Source organism: Pleurodeles waltl, chromosome 5 (genome assembly GCF_031143425.1).
Source record: "Pleurodeles waltl isolate 20211129_DDA chromosome 5, aPleWal1.hap1.20221129, whole genome shotgun sequence".
NCBI classification, from domain to species: domain Eukaryota; kingdom Metazoa; phylum Chordata; class Amphibia; order Caudata; family Salamandridae; genus Pleurodeles; species Pleurodeles waltl.
In genome coordinates this window covers 260683160-260706192 of record NC_090444.1, presented here as the reverse complement: position 1 = coordinate 260706192, position 23033 = coordinate 260683160, and the positions used below count along the sequence as shown (strand labels likewise).

The 23033-nt window shown below is 43.8% G+C and overlaps 1 protein-coding gene across 4 annotated transcripts in view; it reads left to right on the top strand.

Moving 5' to 3' along the window:
* The window catches only part of THADA (THADA armadillo repeat containing), a 1551972-nt gene that overhangs the window by 1171571 nt on the left and 357368 nt on the right, over nucleotides 1-23033 (top strand). For all 4 annotated transcript variants that reach the window (XM_069233992.1, XM_069233989.1, XM_069233988.1 and 1 more), the window contains one exon: nucleotides 15500-15615. In XM_069233992.1, coding sequence (XP_069090093.1) covers nucleotides 15500-15615 — 116 coding nt within the window. The remainder of the gene's footprint in view (nucleotides 1-15499; nucleotides 15616-23033) is intronic.

The following is a 23033-nucleotide window of genomic DNA, read 5'->3' as shown; positions in this document are numbered from 1 at the left end:
GAGGAGAACACATTATTACACCCAAGGACTCCTTACCCATAGCGTGCCCATTACTTTCTGCCAGTCTGCATCTGCATGCACCTGGAGAGGCAGGCACGCCTTAGGTTCCCTCGAATTATATTTACGTTTTAAACCTTTTGTAAAGTGTAAGGTAGAATACCAGACCCCTGCCCCAGGCGGTTCAATCATGACTTGCTTGAATCCCTTCTCATAGGCTGACTGTGAGTGCCCACGGGCAGCAAGCCACACCAATACTGAGAAATATTTTGCATCTTAGGTTGAAATGTGATCAGTTGGTCAGTGGTGCTGGAACAATTTTCAGAGTGGGCGTGCTGCTATCAATGTTACATCACTAAAATCGTAGGGATTGTGAAAATTCCGAGTCACACACAAAGAACAAGTGTATTAAATGCATTCAGAAGAACAGTGGTAAGGGTGTAGTATTTAGCTGGTGGTGCTTTTTGGAGGACACTGTCACAGATATATTACTAAAGCATGGTGTGGTAGCACACTGTCAATTACAGACAGTACACTTTCCATTGAAAAAGTCACTTAATTTTACTGAAACACAGTCTGTTTCATCCGCATTAGCCACCCTAAATTGGCTACCGACACAAAGACGATACAGTTAAGGCCCGACCCATCATGCAGTGCATATGAAGAGACCGCTGATCCTACAACATTGGGTTGCCCATACTGTCCTGAACGATCGCTGTGTTCCAGGAATCTGGGTGTGCTCTCTATTCCCAACGTTAAGAAAGTTAGGAGTGGGGGGCGCTCATTTGCTTTTTTTTAGCTCCTAAACTGTGGAATACTTTACCAGACATACTTGGGAAGGAGAAAAATGGACACAGGTTCAAGAAACAGCTTAAAACTTTTCTTTTTATCTAAAAACTATGGTTATGAGTCTAGTTTGACCATTGCTGGGTAGCCATGCACTTAAGAAATGCTCTGAATAGTATAGAATAGAATAGAAAACAAGCATTTGCAATGCAGTGGGTCTTGTGTTTGATCGAGTTAGAGCTATTAGTGTGGTAAATTCCTAACTGGACTTTTCTTGCCACATAAACTGAAAATAAAAAGTAAAACTGTTGACATAAGCGAGCTGATTCAAAGCACCGCCGTGAGCACGAAGGAGCGAGACAAAAGGAAAAAGAAGTTCCCCAATAGTCAAAGTTATCGCAAAAGTGCAATTATCCGTGTAAAAGGGTCGATGGCCAAGGCAAGACAAACGTAAGGCGGTTACCATTGAAAACAAAGGGTTTTAAAGGCAAGCCCATGAATGAGTGATAGTGATGGGCGTGAGGTGGGCGTGGTTAAAATCCCACAAACATACCAACACTTCAGAAAAGCAGCTTTCTGCTATGCTCAATCTAAAAATGACTATTGCATCTCTGCGTGATTGCCAACTAGTTCACTTTACAAAATCCTCTTGCTTTGAAGTTAAAGTAACACCAATCCCCATTTTAAAAGAATAAACAGTCATTTGCCAGAAGTTATTGCCTGACGTTTGACCTCTGTCTTTGAAGCACAGCAAATGTTACTAGATAAAAACAGAATGTAATTGCATCTTTATTTGCTCATTCACCTTCTGAACTATCCCATGGTTATGCTGGAGATGATGAGGAACCCCCAGGCACACATACTTCCAGCACCTGTGCAATACCTTGAATTGTGCAGTGGGAGCGTCCGGCTTGCACCATTGTATATCTGCTTGTTTCTACAATTTTTTTACAAATCTTTTTACTAGCAATAAAGAGACATAAAACATGATTAAGCACTGTGAAATGCCTTATTTTCATTAACTTGGACACGTCAGACCACCCCAATTACCACCATCTCTCCTCCCTCCACATCACCCGAAAACTTGTTTGTACAATTACTATGTAAATAAGGACCTGTTACGCAGGTTCTGTTATTAGTATGTTTACAAGGACCTATCACTCACTATCCCTCTTTGCAGCTTTCTGCTTGTTTCACCTGCAACCACAACCCCCTGGCAGCAGTGGGCTGGAGAAAGTAATTGTGGCGGCCTGCAAGGAGCTTCAAAAATATCTTCCATGTCACTGGACCGGGATGTTGTCAGATGTTTGGGCAGTACCATTTTAAGGATTTTGGGGCCCAAGCAAGACATATTTTGATTCCCCCTATTAACAACAACTTTGAATCTTACCTATTTTCAATTAATTTAAGCCCTCGGGTAGCAAGACATTATTGAATTATATATTAAAGATGGAGAAAAGTATTCAGACTGTCCAAGTCACTTTACCACGGTGCTCCTTGGAAGGTGGAGGCCTTGGTCAACTGCGCACGTTTCCTCTCTTGGGTAATAAACAATTGCAGAATTGGTCCTGAACCACCAAAATGGCAGCAGCGGGTCTTGGGGTTTGAAGGGCCTTGGACCAAGGCTATTCTTAACTTTGTCGCGGGTGCTCTCCGTTCCTCTAGGACCCCTCATCGTCCAAGTTAGTATATGGCGGTGCCTCCCCTGCCACCGCACCAGGATTGTTTCTCATTCACCAGACCCTTTAGAGTTTGCTAATTTCCAGAGTGGTTTGGGATTAACCAAATTCTTCTTTCTTGGGTGTTTCATTTATTTGCTGCCGCAAGAATTATGCATAACGGCCTTCCTTATGGAGTTTCCTTTTTCCTTGCGTTGTTAAAATTGGGCCTTTGCCCACAACTGCTCAAGTGGCCTGGACCATTGTCGGGGGCAGGGGTGAGGCTGTGGTCTTCATCTCTAGCCCCTGCCACTGGCTTGCTCTCATGTTGGTTGGAAACTTTTAATGGTTGGGTTTGATCTCGGCTACACGTTCCCTGGATGTTGGACTTGTGTTTTAACCAGTATTGTGTTATTTGGAAATTGTTTCATAATAGAATTTATGGTCAGTTTTTATATCAACAAATTGTGTGGTTTTATCAATAGTCATGAATTGATTTCTGGATATTTCTTTTCTAAATAAGGTCAGACATGAGCCATACAGACTCTGTATGCCCATACCCCACCTGAAGGATGCGAGAGGGTTTGAAACGAAGGAATACCTTTTGTGAAACAGAATCTTTAAATGTCTTTGTTCCACATGGTTTTAAACTAAAAACGCGTAATTAATTTAAGCTCAACGGTTTAAGGCTGTTAAAGGGTTAAACAACAATGCCTAGTGTGATGTTTTTGGGCCGCTGGTCTATTTTTGGTTCAGGCTGTTCTTAGCAGGCACACACATCACTCTGCAGTCTGAAGAGGGGAGAGTGTTTTGTTTGCAGAACAAATGGGATGAGTATTCACAAGAGAAATGGGCTCATATTTTATGAAAACAGAAACGGCGAGCAGCAAGCATGTATTTTTAATGTACTTTTTGTTTATAATAATGTATACATTCCAGACGCTCTGCTGGAAGAAATACTGTGCCCGTGGCTATAAAAATGTATTTAATGTCAGTCAGATGCGGCGACGTAGCAATAGTAATGAAAGTACAGGGTTACCGGATATGGCAATCGGAAACCAAGGGTGAATATAGTGACACAGGAAATAGTGGTTCATTGTGGGTTTATCAAACTCAGACATTCATAAATGAATGGATTTATGAGTCTTCCAAGCGTAAACATAGATCTATAAACAAGAATGTGTAACAAAACAAGAACACAGCTCAGTTAACCCCATTGCTGCTGGGCCGTTGAGGTGAAAAAAAGAGTCATTTCCCTCCACGTTTTTCATTGTAACTTTTTCCTGCTGTGTCTGATTTTCAAAAGCAATATACTGTTACGTCTGCTGGACTCTTCTGGTTGTTTGGCTATATAGGGCTTGTAGGTTCATCAAGAACCCTAGGTACCCAGAGCCAATAAAGGAACTGCACCTTGCAATGGGTTTTGATTGTATACCAGGTATACAGCAATTCATTTGGTGAAATATAGAGTGAAAAATAGGTATCAAGGAAGCCTTTATATTTCCAAAATGGGCACAAAATAAGGTGTTGAGAAGCAGTGGTTATTTGCACATCTCTGAATTCCGGGGTCCCCATGCTAGCATGTGAATTACAGGGCATTTCTCAAATAGACTTATTTTTTACACAATGTCTTACATTTGGAAGGAATAAATATTGAGAAAGACAAGCAACAATAACACTTGTCCTTCTATTCTGTGCTCCCCCAAGTCTCCCGATTAAAAATTGTACCTCACTTGTGTGGGTAGGCCTAGTACCTGCGACAGGAAACGCAACATGGACACATCACATTTTTAAATTGACTTAGCCGGCACCTAGGGAAACCTACCAAACCTGTGCATTTGTGAAAGCTAGACACCTAGGTTAAACCAGGATGGGGTGACTTGTGGGACTCTCACCAGGTTCTGTTACCCAGAATCCTTTTCAAACCTCAAAAGTTGGCAAAAAAACACTTTCTCCTCAAATTTCAGTGCTTCAAAGTTCTGGAATCTGAGAGGAGCCACAAACTTCCTTCCACCCAGCATTCTCCCAAGTCTCCCGATAAAAATGATACATCACTTGTGTGGGTAGGCCTAGTGGCCGCGACAGGAAATGCCCCAAAACACAACGTGGACACATCACATTTTCCCAAAGAAAACTGACCTGTTTTTAGCAAAGTGCCTAGCTGTGGATTTTGGTCTCTAGCTCAGTCGGCACCTTAGAAAACCTAGCAAACCTGGACATTTATGAAAACTAGACACCTAGGGGAATTCAGAATGAGGTGACTCGTGGGGCTCTCACCAGGTTCTGTTACCAGAATCCTTTGCAAACCTCACAATTTGGCAAACAAAATAAATTCCTCACATTTGCGTGACAGAAAGTTGTGGAATATGAGAAGAGACACAAATTTCCTTCCACCCAGTATTCCCCCAAGTCTCCCGTAAAAAATGCTACCTCACTTGTGTGGGTAGGCCTAGTGCCCGTGTCAGGAATAGATCACACAATGGTCAATGTTAGTCCTTACATGAGGGCAACTGTTGACCCAGGGGTGATTCATTCCTGACGCAGGCATTAGGTACAGGCACTCAAGTGGGGTAGCATTTTTATCAGGACAAGTGGGGAAACACTGGGTGGTAGGAATTTTGTGGATGCCAGCATAGTCCTGTAGTTTGTGTGACAGAAATGCATGAAACAATTAGAGATTTTATTCAACATTTCACGTTTGCAGGGTATTCTGGGTAAGAAAACTTTGAGGAATCCACAAAAGTCACACCTCTGTAGACTCCCCAGGGTGTCTAGTTTTTAGAAATGTCTGGGTTTGGTGGGTTTCCCTATATGGCTGCCAAGCCTAGGACCTAAAACACAGGTGCCTGACTTACAAAACCAGGCTGTTTTATGATAGATAATCTTGATGTCTCCACAATACAATTTGGGTGGTGGAATTTGGGGCTGAACTAAATTGGGGTGCTCCCAAGAGAGCACTCTCTGTGCTCACTGCCACATGCACCTGCTCTCCGGGTTGGGCTAACCCGCTATTGTCCCGCTGCACAGACTGTGCTTCCGAAGGGTCCCAGGAATTGTCCTCATCACCTCCCTCAGAATCACTGGAAGAGAAGTTGTCGGAAAAGTCACTCCCAGAGTCTGCGCCATTTTCATATTCCTCAGATGCTGTTTCAGTATCTGCTGTCTCATTCTCTGATCCTACGTCAGAGCTGTCCTCTATAACCCGAGTTAGGGCTTGAGCAGCAGTCATCCAACGACACGCCATCTCTGCTACTGGCTATACTGTCGCTCTAAAACACTAGCTTACGTAGACAGTCACAAAATTGCTGGTGGGTGTGTGTGAGATGCGTGCAACAGTAAAGGTCAGTCACCTTACCTTTGCTTCTTCCCTCAATCAGCACTTTCGCTCAAGACACTCAAAAAAACAAAAGAGACACACTATTACTTCACCTTGTCAGATATCAATCGTCACAGTCTTTAGTGCCTCTGGCGCCCAGTCCAACAATCATTATTGGTGCTCCCACGACCTCCTCCTCGGATTCCCTCACTACCACCCAGCAAAAGTGCCCATCATCTTTCCATAGCCCCCGCGCACATACATTTGATTTGCATTATAGCGCAGGTAATGGCTGGCTTTACTAATCCACTCGGCTACTTACATAAAATACAGATTTGATCTTTGCAGTAGGCATATAAACCTTCTGCGCTACTTCATGGCATCAAATCTGCCACTATACAAAAGTCAGATCCTTTTGTAGCAGAAACATAATCACAAGAGTTGCTTGACGTTTTTTATTGCTGCCTAAAAGCTACAGTTGAAACGCGTCAGTTGAAGTATGTGCATTGCTTTGAAGACGCAAGCTGCAACTGCAAGAGAATTGTTGGCGTGTATATATATATATGTATATATAATATATATATTCCCCCTGGGAAACCACATCCACATATAAAAGTGACCGATATCTATCTATCTATCTATCTATCTATCTATCTATCTATCTATCTATCTATCTATCTATCTATCTATCTATCTATCTATCTATCTATCTATCTATCTATCTATCTATCTGTAAATAAATATATAGATCTGTAGTTTTTTAATGCCATAATGGCCCCCAGGAAAACCATACAACTATTTAAAAACAATTGCCCCACAGGGGTTCGTCCTGCTCACAGGCAACCCCCTGTCAATTTCATATTTTTTTTGTAAATTGTTTTTATTTTTTAACCCCTGGGGTGGGCACGGTTGTATCACAAGTCTTGAGTAAACATGTTTTGCAACAGGTGAACACATGGCTTCCAGCTTGGAATGGTAGTTAAGACATTCCAAGATGGCAGCAGTATGTAACTTTCCAAGTTGAGAAGCCTGGTAGCACTTTGCAGCTAATGGAACCTTGATTGCCTGCTCTCCTTCTGCACCATCACACCTCCACATCACTTCTCAAGGGACTAATGACCATAGAACAGGAAGATATTTGTATTTTTCAGCAAGAAAGTTCTCCAAGAACTAGTCAGTATGTTATAAGACTGACAGGAAGGAGGACTCACAGAAGTAAAGGGATATAATGTCTTTTTGTTGAAAAGTGAATGTATGGAACTTTAACTCAGCAGAAGGATTGGAGCTGAAACCTGTGAAAGACTTCAAGAAGGGCTCAGACAGAAAAACAGGGAAACATAACTAAAGTAAGGTAATGTAGGGGGCCCAAACAGGGTCTTTCAGAAAACAACAATCAGGTAAACCTGCAGGGACCTAGAGTTTCATGATGAATACAGACCCTGTGCATGCACCCTTTGCTTAGTCTTCATGTTACTAACTTACTTGTCTCCAGCTTGACACTTGCTTTCTCTGTAAAGTATGCAGCAACTTAAAATCATGTGCACCTGTCTCTGACTAGTAAGTAGCAAAGTAGCATTAAAGCTGCCGTATGGTCTAGTGGCCAGAATGGTGGCTGTGAAAGTAGCATGACAAGAATTCCTTCCCAAACTCATTTTGTGTGTATGCTGAATTTGTGTGTATGCTAATATAAAATCCTACAAAAAACTTCTCTTTTCTGTTATAGGTTATATTTGCATGATCTCTCACGGTGTTTTGAGTGGGATAAAAAGGCCAATGATCATAGCTAGATTATTGTTCATAATTAGTTTACAGTTATGAAGATAACCTAGTGTACCACTTTATGGTAACACAGTTTCATAATTCTAAAACATTGCCTTGTGAATCATGTTTCTTACGAATACACTAAACCTATCGTGTTTTTAACTTGTGAAAGTGTACATCAGCTCACTTGGTCAATGTTTAAAGAGTGGCCAATTAATGCGTAGAGCTTTGTATTTGCTGTTTGCTATGGTTTATGTTCTCTTACATTTCAGAAGGTTCATCCTCCTCTGTTGATGGGTTATCTGTTTCTTTAGATACTGCCAGTCGCGGCTGGCAATGGGGCAAAGTGGAATGGCTGGGAGAACAAAACAAACAAAAAAAAACACTTACCTTGACCGCACTGTTGTTCTCCACTTCCCTTCAGGCACAGGCTCCCAACCTGTCCTGCGGCCAGGTCTGATGCTGCTCAGAGAGGCGTTACGATTGGCTGGTGTGCCCTGGCTGGGTGCTTCGAGGCAGAGTGGAAGTCTCTGCCTGCTCTCTCCACCCTGCAACACATTGCCAGGTTGGAGAGAGCCCTGTGCGCATGTGCATTTGGCCTGCCCCAGACAGCCGGCAAAACATACATGCACACTGAGGGAAGTGCTGTGCACTCTCCTTCATGACTGTTGTCCCCCCATGGCTCGCCCCTTTAAAATAAAACAATAATAATAATAATAATGAACCGCCCCTGGATACTGCCTGTTTTGCCGATTTCCCATGTTATGAAGCAAGATACATGCAAATCATGCTAGCATATCGATAAAAACAACAGAAAAGGTTTGCTCGGCTTTTATTACTCTTCTATTATAGGCGTCAGATGGAAAAGCACTGCCACCTCAAAGTGACAAGGGATCCTGTAAAGTTAGCCTGTACAATTTTTAACACATTTACAAATACTTAGAAACAGACAACAACTAACCATAACCATGTGCTCATTGAGCCATGATCTCTGGATCATTGCTGTTCTTCAATATGTAGACATCACAGGCTTAACCTAGGAGGTTAGCATTGTGTTATTATGTGATGGGCTGTGCATATCATTTCATTGTTCACCGAGTTGTGCATTTTGTGATTCTGTAACATGTGGTTCCTTGCTTACCGAGGGATGAGTCTAATCTGGGTGCAATTAATGGAACAACCAAGGTCAAAGAGGTCAATGGATAGAGTGTAGCTTTTATTGCTCTCATTTGCTGGAACTGAAATGTAGGCTTTGGGGTTAAAAAGAACTGTTTCAAGAATTATGTGTGTATCGTTGAAAAAACTGACTATAACATACCTGCAGAATAACTGAATGATCTGAACCTGAAGCCAGGAAATGCAACACTCTTGGCATCTCCTGAAGGTGAATTATACTGTAGAGTATGTTACAATTCTTAGAAGTCATTGTCCATTGTACTTTACTCACTCGCTGTCGTTTCCTTAGTAAATCTGTATCACCTCTGGCCCTAAAAGTTCAGCTATAGTTCATTGTCTTCCTACCACATTGCTACTTGTCCTTCAGTCACCACCAGATCGCAACAGTCTGTTTTCTCAACTGGCCCATCCAGGGTCTTCAGGTGATATTTTTGTCTCTCATAGAAAAAGGTATCCAGAGACAGCTTGTTGATCCACACCACTAGCGGTGTAAAAATCTGTAAGAAGACTGCTAAGGAGTTGAAGCATACTGTATACCCATTGTGTTACATAATCTGCGCACCAGGGCTGGAACAGTAAGACATGAACAATACATCAACAGACCTACACATAACTTTCTTCTTTTTGTTTCATTAATATAATGAAAATTGTTGCACGTATTCTTCCTTTGAATGGTTTTTAAAAGTCACACAAGTAACACATGGCCCAGAGCAAGAAAACAGCCTGGGGTTCAGAAATGAACATAGAAGATGGATCTCAAGAAGCCAAGAAGGGATGTAGCCCTCAGGATCATCCATTAAACCACACAGTGGGCAGTGAGAAGCTCTGCAGTTGGCAATTGTCTTGATTGCCCAAATTTCAGGGCAAGCAGTGCCCATCTGACTCATATATTTTATGTGTATTTTATATTTGAACATGTACACAATTTATCAGTAAACCACGAAGAAAATCTGTATGGCTTTCATCTGCCTTCTTTGTGCGCCAAATCGCATTGTCAGAGCTTCTGTAAACCTTTTTGTGATTCACATAGGTTTTTGTAAAAATACTATTAGGCTACTTTGGTGCAGCTCAAAAATTGGCCCAAACGTTGTGCTCCATGGCATCTAGGGATACAGGTGCTGTTGTAAATGTGTATATTTCAAAACCCACATGAACTTGCTCTTCATGAGCAAAATGACATACAGTGCAAAAAAAACCAAAAAGCATTGGCAAAGCCAAAAGGTCATGTCTTGTTGAACATTTGGTTTTGCCGATGCTCTGCAGCACGTTATTCCGTCTTCCCAATTACGCTCACATGACATGACACCAAGCATGCATGTGCCAGAGAACTGACGCATACACCAGTCTGTTTTCATTATATACTGATCTGAGGTGGCATACCCCATTTATATAATTAAATGAAAAAAATAATTTTTTGTAGTGCAAAAGCATTTTTTGCATTGTGGAGCAGTCCAGCAGCAAATGGCAGCTGTGGGACTCTCCAAACAAAAAAGGTAACAGGAAAGAAATGTTAGACTGCTAATGTAGAGGAGCAACAGGGGAGCGAGTGGAGGAAGCACCAGAGAGTTGCATATATAACGGCCATTCTTCTGTGCTGTTCCTTTGTGGACTCCTCAGAGCACATAGATTGGCTGATTGCGTAATGCCCATTATGACTGGTTGCTCCACTGCCACGCTTGTGTAGATCCATCTAGAGTCTAATGATGAAAAACAAGTTCCAGTCCCCAAAAGGAAGTGTCCATGCCCACAACCCCCAATCACCGGCACACAATAACCCCTTAACCGCCAAGGACGTAATGGTTATGTCCTGGACCTGGCTCATGGGGGGAACACTAACGCTACCCCCATGAGCCTCCCACCCGCCTCTCATTGGCAGGAATGAAAGGGGAATTTCTTCCCCTTCCACACCCCTCCCGTGACGTCTGATGATGTCAGTGCACAATCGCGTGCGGCCTTCATTAGAGGCCGCCCCCACTACACTGGAAGCTAAAATCGGAAGAGAAATGCAAAGCATTTCTCTTCGAATCAGGGGCTGGGGGCAGGCAGAGGCATCAAAGGAAAGGAAGGGTCGCTCCCCTGGGGGGCAAATTTATTTTAGGCCATTTCTGCCCCCTTTGAGGGCAGATCAGCCTATTTCTATTAGGCTGATCTTCCCCCGGGCCTGTTTTTGTAAGGCCCATCTGCCCCCAAGGGGTACAGAAACCCAATCAGACACCAGGGAAGATTTTTTTTTTTTTTTAAAAGAGGGTTCGGGTATGGCCATACCCCCACGCCACCACAAATAAATGGGGCCAAAGTTGTTCTGCCCAGCGGTGGGCAGATGGGGCAATTACCCCTGATCCACTCCCGGGAGGGGCAGAAAGCCTACTAGATGCCAGGGAATTTAAAAAAAAAAAAAAAAAAGTGGGTTAGTGGCTACCAACCAGTATGGATATGGTTATGCCCCCACCCCAACTGAAGGGGGGTAACAGTCTTTCAGCTCTCCCCTGCACACTAAAACATGTTATCCCAGCAGCAAGAAAAAGGACATTTGATTATTTTGGGTTTTGGTTTTAATTTGGGCCATGAGAGCTTGTCCAACTCTCAAAATCGGCCCATTTGGACTAGTGAGGGTTGCACTTTTAGGACTTTGGGACGCTGCCATGTAGAAAAATCCACAAGACCTAGGCACATCTGAAAACTAAACATCTGGGTGAGTCCAGGGTGTTGTGCTTCACATGCACCCTGCACCATTTTCTTACCCACAATGCCCTGCAAACCTCCAACTTTGCTTGAAATCACAATTTTTTCCCACATTTTTGATGTAACCTTCCGGAATCTGCAGGAATCCACAAAATTCCTACCACTCAGCATTGTTTCATCTATACCGATTAAAATTCTGCCCCACGTCAGCCTAAATTTTTTTTGTTTCAAACTGGCCTTTTTGACCCGCTTTGGTTCCCCCTCAATTTTGACATGTGTTTGGCTCTTCCCTGTCACAGGCACTTGGCCCACCTACACAAGTGAGGTATAATTTTTACCGGGAGACTGAAGGGAACGTTGAGTGGTAGGATATTTGTCACAGTGCTGTGATCCCACAGAGAAATGTGGGAAAAATGAGATTTTTTAGCTAATTTTGAGGTTTGCTGAGGATTCTGGGTAAGAAAACTCTGGGGATCCACACAAATCATACCTCCCTGGAGTCCCTCGGGTGTCTATTTTTTAGAAATGTTTGGGTTTGACAGGTTTCTCTATCAGATGCCCTCAGCCCCCACCCCCCCCCAAAAAAAAAACAGTTTTGTATTTGATAATTTTGATGTGTCCACATAGTGTTTTGGGGCATTTCCTTTCGCGGGTACTAGGCTTACCCACACAAGTGAGGTACCATTTTTATCAGGAGACTTTGGGAATGCTGGGTGGAAGGAAATGTGTGGCTCCTCTCAGATTCCAGAACTTTGTCACTGGAATGTGAAGAAAAAGTGTTTTTTGGGCCATATCCTGAAGTTTGCAAAGGATTCTGGGCAACAGAACCTGTTGAGAGTCCCTCAAGTCACCCCATCTTGGATTCCCCTAGGTGTCTAGTTTTCAAAAATGCACAAATTTGGTAGGTTTCCCCAGGTGCCGCTTGAGCTAGAGATCAAAATCCATAGCTAGGCACTTTGCAAAAATCACATTAATTTCCAGTGTAAAAATGTGATGTGTCGATTTTGAGTTTCCTGTCGCGGGCATTAGGCCTACCCACGCAAGTAAGGTACCATTTTTATCGGGAGACTTGGGGGAACACAGAATAGAAGAACAAGTGTTATTGCCCCTTTTCCTTCTTTACATTTTTGCCTTCCAAATGTAAGACAGTGTGTAAAAGACGTCTATTTGAGAAATGCACTGTAATTCACATGCTAGTATGGGGACCCTGGAACTCAGAGATGTGCAAATAACCACTGCTTCTCAACACCTTATCTTGTGCCCATTGTGGAAATACAGATGTTTCCTTTATACCTATTTTTCACTATTTATATTTCAGCAAATGAATTGTTGTATACCTGGTATAGAATGAAAACTCATTACAAGGTGCAGCTCATTTATTGGCCCTGGGTACCTAGTGTTCTTGATGAACCCACAAGCCCTATATATCCCCGCAACCAGAAGAGTCCAGCAGACATAACAGTATATTGCTTTAAAAAATCTGACATCGCAGGAAAAAGTTACAGAGTAAAACGTGGACAGAAATGGCAGTTTGTTTCACATCAATTACAATATTTTTTTATTTTAGCTGTTACTTTCTGTAGGAAAACCTTATAGGATCTACACAAATGACCCCTTAGTGAATTCAGAATTTTGTCCACTTTTCAGAAATGTTTAGCTGCCCAAGATCCAGCATTGGTTTCACACCCATTTCTGTCACTAACTGGAACGGGTATAAAAGCACAAAAATAGTAAAAATGGGGTACATCCCAGTAAAAGGCCAGAATTGTGTTGAAAAATGTGGTTCTCTGCCTCGTCCTGAAAGCTGAGAAGATGGTGATTTTAGCACCACAAACCCTTTGTTGATGCCATTTTCAGGGAAAAAAACACAAGCCTTCTTCTGCAGCCCTTTTTTCCCCATTTATTTTTTTAAAACAACATTTTTGCTGTATTTTGGCTAATTTCTTGGTCTCCTTCAGGGGAACCCACAAACTCTGGGTGCCTTTAGAATCCCTAGGATGTTGGAAAAAAGGGATGCAAATGTGGCGTGGGTAGCTTAGGTGGACAAAAAGTTCAGAGGGTCTAAGCGGAAACTGCCCCTAATAGCCAAAAAAAGGCCAGCCACGTGAGGGGAAAAGGCCTGCCAGCGAAGTGGTTAAATTGCTTTCTGATAACTTTGAGTATTTACCAAACTTCCCATGTTGGCTCCTAGAATGTGTTCTCTAGTAGCCAAAGAATCCAAAAATAAAATGTTAGAGCAGAGCCAGGGGCCTAGTCACATGCCACTTTCCTAAGAGTTCTACCTTCCTAAAGAGCTCTCTTGAGTACAAGAACGCATCACAGTTGTGAAAGTTCGCTCTATTAAGTCTCTTAGATTTTCACAAATTTGAATCAGCTGGTTTTAGTTGACCTGTTTCCTGTCGGCGATTGGTGTCAAACCCATAATTTAAAATCAGCTACATGACAAAAACATAGAAAATAAGAGATACATTTCAAAATTTCGATATTTTAAAATGCAAGCATTGTAAAGAACAAATATATTAATCAAATAAGCAGTTGTGAGAGACGGGTGGCCGATTCACTTCTGAGAGTGCAAAGTTGTACCTGTGGTATACATGTTGGTAATACATAGAGCAGTGGTTCCCAACCTGTGGTCCAGGGCCACCGGGGGTCCGCGAAGCCCCCTCAGGGGTTCCGCAACTACTTAGAAAATTAAATATTATTAACAGATTAGGTCCCTAGCTTTCAGTAATGACTCAGAAGGGGGTCCCTGGGTTCCAATAATGATTCAGTGGGGGTCCCCGGGTTCCAGTAAAGATAAAATGGGGGTCCACGGATGTCAAAAGGTTGGGAACCACTGACATAGAGGGTAGGGATGAAGATGTCTGTTTCGGTGTGTGGATCCGCAGAAGAGGGCTTTGGGCTTGCTCTTTAATATGGCTGCACTCTGCACACGACATGTCTTGCTGCCAATGCTGCAATTAGTGCTGCATAGCAGTCAGGAACCAATACTTAATTCCTGCTTCTACACAGATCCACACTGCCCCATTGTGTATATCATGTTAATGCTGCGATTGTATTGTTGTGAAGAAGGCAGTTTCTGCCTTAGAGATACTACGCAAATTTCCTGTCCTGAAGATGGCCTATGGACCCTTGATGGCACTGGACACAGGCTGAAATATGTCGCCTCAATGATGTTAGGGGTCATTATGCCAATAAAACATCTCACCGTTTTTATTTTCGCCAAAGGACCTTGTCAGTAAACATGATTCAGGATCCTGAAGGTGATCTTTACTTGCACTTTTTGTCCCTTAGACAAAGAGCTCAGCTTGCGAACTGCGTTGAGCCCACCACTCACACTAGGTGCAGTGGGTGACAATCTGATGATGAAGCATCTCACTGGTGGTACCTGTGGGAGAGGATCCTACTGTTATATCCATCAGATGCTAGGGACGCACCAGTTTATCTGGGTGCAGATCCCCCACCATCTCAAGAAATATTGAAACCACATAACCGACCTCTTAGACCTGAACAGTTCATTTGTAGAGAGGCTAACTGTCTCCTGTGTAATTTTTGGTTCTATCCAGGGAGAGCGAGGGTTACCCCTTTCTAGTTTCTCACTCCCTTGTGGTTATTTACTTATTTCTTGTTAGTGAACCAAACAGAAGGAGGGGGATATGTCCTTTACATTCAGAAGGACAGTGGATGGCCTTAAGCTCACCACTTCAGACCCAATGGCGTAACACGGTGTCCATGTGAAGCGCGTAGCCCTTGTGTATGCGGTTGCCCCAAAAAATAGTTTGCTTTATTCTTTCTGCGAAATCGGTTTATAGGTTGTTTATAACAAAGAATATATGAGATCACAAAGAATTGATGTTGACAGTGTGAAATAATCCTTTTTAATGTTCTGGAAAGGCCCCACACGCCAGGGTGTAGAAACACACAAGCGCAGAGCCCAGGTCTTGTACTGCCCGACGTGCCTCCAAAGCAAACACCCCTAAGCATGAAATGCCCCCTGAAGGATTATTCTGCAGGTGGCTGCTTCAAGGCAGCTATTTTTAAGGAAATGGGAAAGCTCGAAACTGGGGGAATAGCTAAATATTTTCATAGCAGTAAGTCATTTTTTCTCTCTCTCCTGGTTTAGGTTTTACACTTGCTGCAGCCCTTCCTCGAGTCTAAACACAGACCTAATTCAGGCCGCCAGAAGGAGCTGCATGACATCACCATCAGCATGAAAGCCAAGTTGTGGTTGGCAGCGAGGTATGTGAAAACACCACATGCGTAAAATGTTGCAGGAGGCTTCTAATATAATGATGGGATATTTTTTTTACTGTTATTTATTGCCAAGAAACAGGTCACATTTAATATTGGTGTAATAAGGTCCTTCAGAAAATCTAGGGTTCGTTTCATTAAAAAGATGTCCAATAATCTGCTGTCCTTGAAAGGATAACATTCCCAGCAGGACTCTTCTGTTCAGAAGCCTTTATGCTTTTCTGGGCATAAAAAAAAGACTTACAAAGGCAGGCCGTCTCGATGAATTTCCCTAGTGGTGAAGACGGACCTTACATACAGCCTTCTGGTAATTGTTGCTCTTTTGAGACTCCACAGTTGGTTGCGTGAAGTTCTTACGAGTAAGCAGACGTGAGCCAGTAACAAGGCTAAGCGAGGAACAACCAAGTCTTGAAATGCTTTCTGTGTGCCTACATCACTGACTACTTAACCCTTCATGACGTTGTGTGTGATATTACACGTGTGTATACAGCAACACTTGTTCAGAGAACAGATCAGATCATTTGTGGATGCACATAGCATCTAAACTCAAGATGTTCCAAACATCCACTAATCGACATTTTATTGACTGCCCCATCATGTATAAAAAGGAGAATATGGGTTCAGATAAGGGCATCGCTCCTCGTGCAGGAGTGAAACTCGGAGCTCTAAGCGTGCTTCCAAGTCAGTAGAAAGAAATCTGCCAGTTACAGACCTAAGATTTGGGCAGGTTTTCTACTTTTTGAGGATTCAAATTAAATATTGAAACCAAAGATAAAGCTCTTGGATTCCTACTCTTCGTTGGAGAGGACATTCTACATAGGTAAGTGCATCAAATTCTTACATTTACACAAGCGTTTTCTTCGATTGGGAACACTCTTTGTGGAGAGAACCCCACTTTTCCGACACCCTTCAAGAAATTAAGTTTTTCCCTTTTCCACCCTAGAAGTACACAGGAGTGGCTCGCGGGGCTTGGGCGGGTGGCGCGAGTGGGGGGGGCTTGTGTGAATGGGGGGGAGAAAATTAATGAAAAAATTAAAAGAATATAACTTACCTGCTCCGCTCCTGCGCTGCTCCTCTCGCGTCGCTGCTGCAGGCGCAGGCTCTCAGCCTGCCCTGCGGCCAATCCTGATGCTGCTCAGAGCAGCGTCAGGATTGGCTGGAGGGCCCAGCCAGGGCGCTCCCAGGCAGACTGGGGAGCCTGTGCAGGCTCTCTCCAGCAACAGAGTTGCTGGGCTGGAGAGAGCCCTGTGCGCATGTGTGTTTGGCCAGCCCAAGATGGCCGGCCAAACACACATGCGCTCTGCTTATCACCCCCAATGCCCCGCCCCTTTCACAAGGAAAGGACAATAAACAGAATTTAATATCCTAACTGTAAGGAAATGCCTCCTTGGCATGGTTACCCCCTGACTTTTTGCCTTTGCTGATGCCAAGTTATGATTTGAAAGTGTGCTGAGGCCTGCTAACCAGGCCCCAGCACCAGTGTTCTTTCCCTAACCTGTACCTTTGTCTCCACAATTGGCACACCCTGGCATCCAGGTAAGTCCCTTGTAACTGGTACCCCTGGTACCAAGGGCCCTGATGCCAGGTAAGGTCTCTAAGGGCTGCAGCATGTCTTATGCCACCCTGGGGACCCCTCACTCAGCACAGACACACTGCTTGCCAGCTTGTGTGTGCTGGTGGGGAGAAAATGACTAAGTCGAAATGGCACTCCCCTCAGGGTGCCATGCCAACCTCACACTGCCCGTTAGCATAGATAAGTCACCCCTCTAACAGACCTTACAGCCATAAGGCAGGGTGCACTATACCATAGGTGAGGGCATAGGTGCATGAGCACTATGACCCTACAGTGTCTAAGCAAAACCTTAGACATTGTAAGTGCAGGGTAGCCATAAGAGTATATGGTCTGGTAGTCTGTCATACACAAACTCCACAGCACCATAATGGCTACACTGAAAACCGGGAAGTTTGGTATCAAACTTCTCAGCACAATAAATGCACACTGATGCCAGTGTACATTTTATTGTGAAATACACCCAGAGGGCATCTTAGAGATGCCCCCTGAAAACATACCCGACTTCCAGTGTGGGCTGACTAGTTTTGCCAGTCTGCCACACACCAGACATGTTGCTGGCCACATGGGGAGAGTGCCTTTGTCACTCTGTGGCTAGTAACAAAGCCTGTACTGGGTGGAGGTGCTTCTCACCTCCCCCTGCAGGAACTGTAGCATCTGGCGGTGACCCTCAAAGGCTCACCCCCTTTGTTACAGCGCCACAGGGCATCCCAGCTAGTGGAGATGCCCGCCCCCTCCGTCCACGGCCCCACTTTTGGCGGCAAGGCCGGAGGAGATAATGAGAAAAACAAGGAGGAGTCACTGGCCAGTCAGGACAACCCCTAAGGTGTCCTGAGCTGAGGTGACTCTGACTTTTAGAAATCCTCCATCTTGCAGATGGAGGATTCCCCCAATAGGATTAGGGATGTGCCCCCCCTGTCCTCAGGGAGGAGGCACAAAGAGGGTGTAGCCACCCTCAGGGCTAGTAGCCATTGGCTACTAACCCCCCAGACCTAAACACGCCCCTAAATTGAGTATTTAGGGGCCCCCAGAACCTAGGAAAAGAGATTCCTGCAACCTAAGACGAAGAAGGACTGCTGACCTGAAGCCCTGCAGAGAAGACGGAGACACCAACTGCTTTGCCCCTAGCCCTACCGGCCTGTCTCTCTACTTCGAGAGAAACTGCAACAGCAACGCGCTCCCCAGGGTCCAGCGACCTCTGAAGCCTCAGAGGACTACCCTGCATCTAAAAGGACCAAGAACTCCAGAGGACAGTGGCCTTGTTCCAAAGAAACTACAACTTGCAACAAAGAAACAACTTTTAAAGGACTGCACGTTTCCCGCCGGAAGTGTGAGACTTTCCACTCTGCATCCGACGCCCCCGGCTCGACCTGCGGAGAAACAACACTACAGGGAGGACTCCCCGGCGACTGCGACTCTGTGAGTAGCCAGAGTTGACCCCCCGAACCCCTCCAGCGACGCCTGCAGAGGGAATCCAGAGGCTCTCCCTGACCGCGAATGCCTGCTTCCAAGAACCCGACGCCTGGTAAAGACACTGCACCCAGGACCTGAAGGATCCGACCTCCAGTGCAGGAGCGACGCCCAGGTGACCCTCTCCCTGGCCCAGGTGGTGGCTACCCCGAGGAGCCCACCCCCTTGCCTGCCTGCTTCGCTGAAGAGACACCTGGGTCTCCCATTGAAATCTATTGCACACCCGACGCCTGTTTGCACTCTGCACCCAGCCGCCCCGTGCTGCTGAGGGTGTACTTTTTGTGCTGACTTGTGTCCCTCCCAGTGCCCTACAAAACCCCCCTGGTCTGCCCTCCGAAGTCGCGGGTACTTACCTGCTGGCAGACTGGAACCGGGGCACCCCCTTCTCCATTGAAGCCTATGCGTTTTGGGCACCACTTTGACCTCTGCACCTGACCGGGCCTATGCTGCTGGTGTGGTAACTTTGGGGTTGCCCTGAACCCCCAACGGTGGGCTACTTTGGACCCAACTTTGAGCCCTGTAGGTGGTTTACTTACCTGCAAAACTAACAAATACTTACCTCCCCCAGGAATTGTTGAAATTTGCACTGTCTAGTTTTAAAATAGCTTATTGCCATTTTTGCCAAAACTGTACATGCTATTTTGCTGATTCAAAGTTCCTATGATACCTGAGTGAAGTACCTTTCATTTGAAGTATTGATTGTAAATCTTGAACCTGTGGTTCTTAAAATAAACTAAGAAAATATATTTTTCTATATAAAAACCTATTGGCCTGGAATTGTCTTTGAGTGTGTGTGTTCCTCATTTATTGCCTGTGTGTGTACAACAAAAGCTTAACACTACCCTCTGATAAGCCAAGCCTACTGCTCGACCACACTACCACAAAATAGAGCATTAGAATTATCTCTTTTTGGCACTATCTTACCTCTAAGGGGAACCCTTGGACTCTGTGCATGCTATTTCTTACTTTGAAATAGTGCATACAGAGCCAACTTCCTACATTGGTGGATCAGCGGTGGGGTACAAGACTTTGCATTTGCTGGACTACTCAGCCAATACCTGATCACACGACTAAATTCCAAAAATTGTCATTAGAAACTGATTTTTGAAATTTTAGCTATTTTTCTAAATCTTTAAAAGTCCTTCTAGGGCCTTGTGTTAGTCCCTGTTAGCATTTCTTTTAGAGTTTAAAAGTTTTGTAAAAGTTTCAATTAAGTTCTAGAGATAGTTTTAGATTCTTAAAAAGTATTCCAACTTTTAGAAACAAAATGTCTACTACAGAAGAGAATGTGATGGAACTCAACCTCACCCCTTACCTGCATCTTAGGATGTCAGAGTTAAGGTCTCTCTGTAAAATCAAAAAGATAAAGACTGGTTCAAACCCTACCAAAGTACAGCTCCAGGAGCTCTTGGCAGAGTTTGCTAAAAACAACCCCTCTGATGATGGCCTCACAGAGGGGGACACTAGTGAGTTGGAGGAACTCCCACCTCCAACCCTAGATAGGGAGACCAGGGTTCCTCCAACCCTGACTCCACAAGTGATAGTCAGAGATGCTGCTTCTCTCACAGGAGAGTCCAGCAACTCTGGAAGCATTGAGGAAAGCCTCAATGAAGATGACCTCCTGTTAGCCAGGATAGCCAGAAGATTGGCTTTGGAAAAACAGATCCTAGCCATAAAAAGGGAAAGACAAGAGATGGGCTTAGGTCCCATCGGTGGTGGCAGCAATATAAATAGGGTCAGAGATTCTCCTGACATACTAAAAATCCCTAAAGGGCTTGTAACTAAATATGAAGATGGTGATGCCATCACCAAAATGGTTCACAGCTTTTGAGAGGGCTTGTGCAACCAGAAAAGTAAACAAACCTCACTGGGGTGCTCTCCTTTGGGAAATGTTCACTGGAAAGTGTAGGGATAGACTCCTCACACTCTCTGGAAAAGATGCAGAATCCTATGATCGCATGAAGGCTACCCTGATTGAGGGCTTTGGATTCTCAACTGAGGAGTACAGGATTAGGTTCAGGGGGGCTCAAAAATCCTCGAGACAGACCTGGGTTGATTTTGTTGACTTCTCAGTCAAAACACTGGATGGTTGGATTCATGGCAGTGGTGTAAATGATTATGATGGGCTGTACAATTTATTTGTGAAAGAACACCTGTTAAGTAATTGTTTCAATAATAAACTGCATCAGCATCTGGTAGACCTAGGACCAATTTCTCCCCAAGAATTGGGAAAGAAGGCGGACCATTGGGTCAAGACTAGGGTGACCAAGACTTCCATAGGGGGTGACCAAAAGAAAGGGGTCACAAAGACTCCCCAGGGGAAGAATGTTGAGACATCCAAGAGTAAAAGTAAAGAGTCTTCTACAGGGCCCCAAAAACCTGCTCAGGAGGGAGGGTCCAAAGCCTCTTCACAACCCCAATTTGGGTACAAGGGTAAAAACTTTGATCCCAAAAAGGCCTGGTGTCGTAGCTGTAATCAGCAGGAACACCAAACTGGAGACAAGGCCTGTCCCAAGAAAGGTTCCACTTCAAACTGAGACATGAGAAACGACTTGGCAAAAAAAGAAAGTTAGCTTTAAAAAAATACAAACTTTGTCATTTTCTTTGTCCTACTGGGAACATTTTTGCCAGTCACAAGCCTTCTGTTTGAAGGACACTAAAAGTTTAAAAGAACAAAATAGTACCTCGATCACATCGGTAGCAGTGGATGGGCACTGATTAAGTTGAATCAATTAGTACTTGGTCCTTGCTCCACACAGAGGAACGGAAATGATGCCAGGAAGTGCAACACAAATCATCAAATGGTAGCGACAGGCAGGCTCCAAGCGCTTTATTGTACGCAACAGTCTCTTGCAAGTGAGACACATACACTCAGGCTCGACCTTAAACAGTATCACACCCCAAATCAATATATACTTTTGAACCATTCTACTAAAAGGATCTTAAATATACCACAGTTTCACAAGATTGCTTCATAATTGCTGCCACAGTTGTGATGTATATATAAAAAGCACTCTTTTCTGGCCAAGCAAATGATGTTTAACTATCGAATCCAATGTAAAGCCCTTCAACATTCTCACCCATACACTTAAGAATCTACAAAGGTAATTCACAAGAGTGAACTCATTTGATCTTAGCACTAACTTACACAAACCATTTCCAAACTAAAGATTGACCCTCGCACAACCAGACACCGACATATAATACTCACATTGGTAAAAGTAGAGTGAGAAGCCCGAAAGAAGGCAAGCATCCTGCATCTAAGCTTTTAAAATTGGATGAAACCTTAAATTCCGGACAAGTTTGATGTAAGTCTGTCCCGAAGTTTTTAATGTACAACTGAACACAGGTTCTTCTTGGATTTTTCTATGGGAAATATACCTCCCTGCCCCCACAGATGTAACATTTGCCTCCTTGAAGAATTTGCATGAAACTTTACTATAAGTTTCTAAATCGGGCAAACATGTTTTTGAAGATTTGACACGATAACACGGTTATGAGGCATAGCTAAAAGGGTTTTATGTGTACTTTCTTTAAATGGGCCGGTAGTCAAGTACTGGGTGTGCTTTAATTTGAAAAGGAGAGTACCTGGGCTTCTCGGCGTGGAGGCAGTATGTACAATGGGAGAGTACCAGCACTTCTCAGTAGTAACCAGGTCCTCTCGGATAATAAGCACTTGCACTTTAATTTTTCCATTTCAAGCACTGAGTACAACTCAACCGTAAAACTTAACTTTCTTATTAAAAGTACTTTAAGCTCAGATCTGAGAATTAAAAACTAAGTTGGCCATTAGAAGCTGTGACCCCCTTGACCACCCAGCATCACAGAATCAAGCAGATGTGAATTACAGCACAAATACTTTATCAAAACATCAAATATTTTTCCTGTGGTCTAACTGTTTGAACCATAACTACAGAAGGCTGTTGTGCCTCTGTTATGTATGTGTGGGTGTGTGAATGTGAAGAGAATGCAATCGTCACATAGTTATGGTTAAACCACAACTTTCATGGAAAATGTATTTTATTTTTTGCTATTAACGCTGACAAGGTTAGAAAAATTTGGTAGACACTTGGCACAAATTATTCAATTCTGTTTTCGTGCACATTGGTCAATGTTGGACAGTTATCAGCCGTGATCTCAGAACTGCATTCAGATTTTAAGTTGCAGAATAATGTTTGCTCTCCGCTGTTTTAATAACTACTGAAGAATATCATACCAAAATTGGCATCCAGGCACACCTTTGCTTGGAGAAAGTAGGGTATATCTGTGATTTCGCGTAAATAGAATAAGTAATTTTTGAGAAATTTGTCTTACAAAAAGGTTCCAGGTGAACGCGAAACTGTTAATTGCTTACTATATTTGCGCT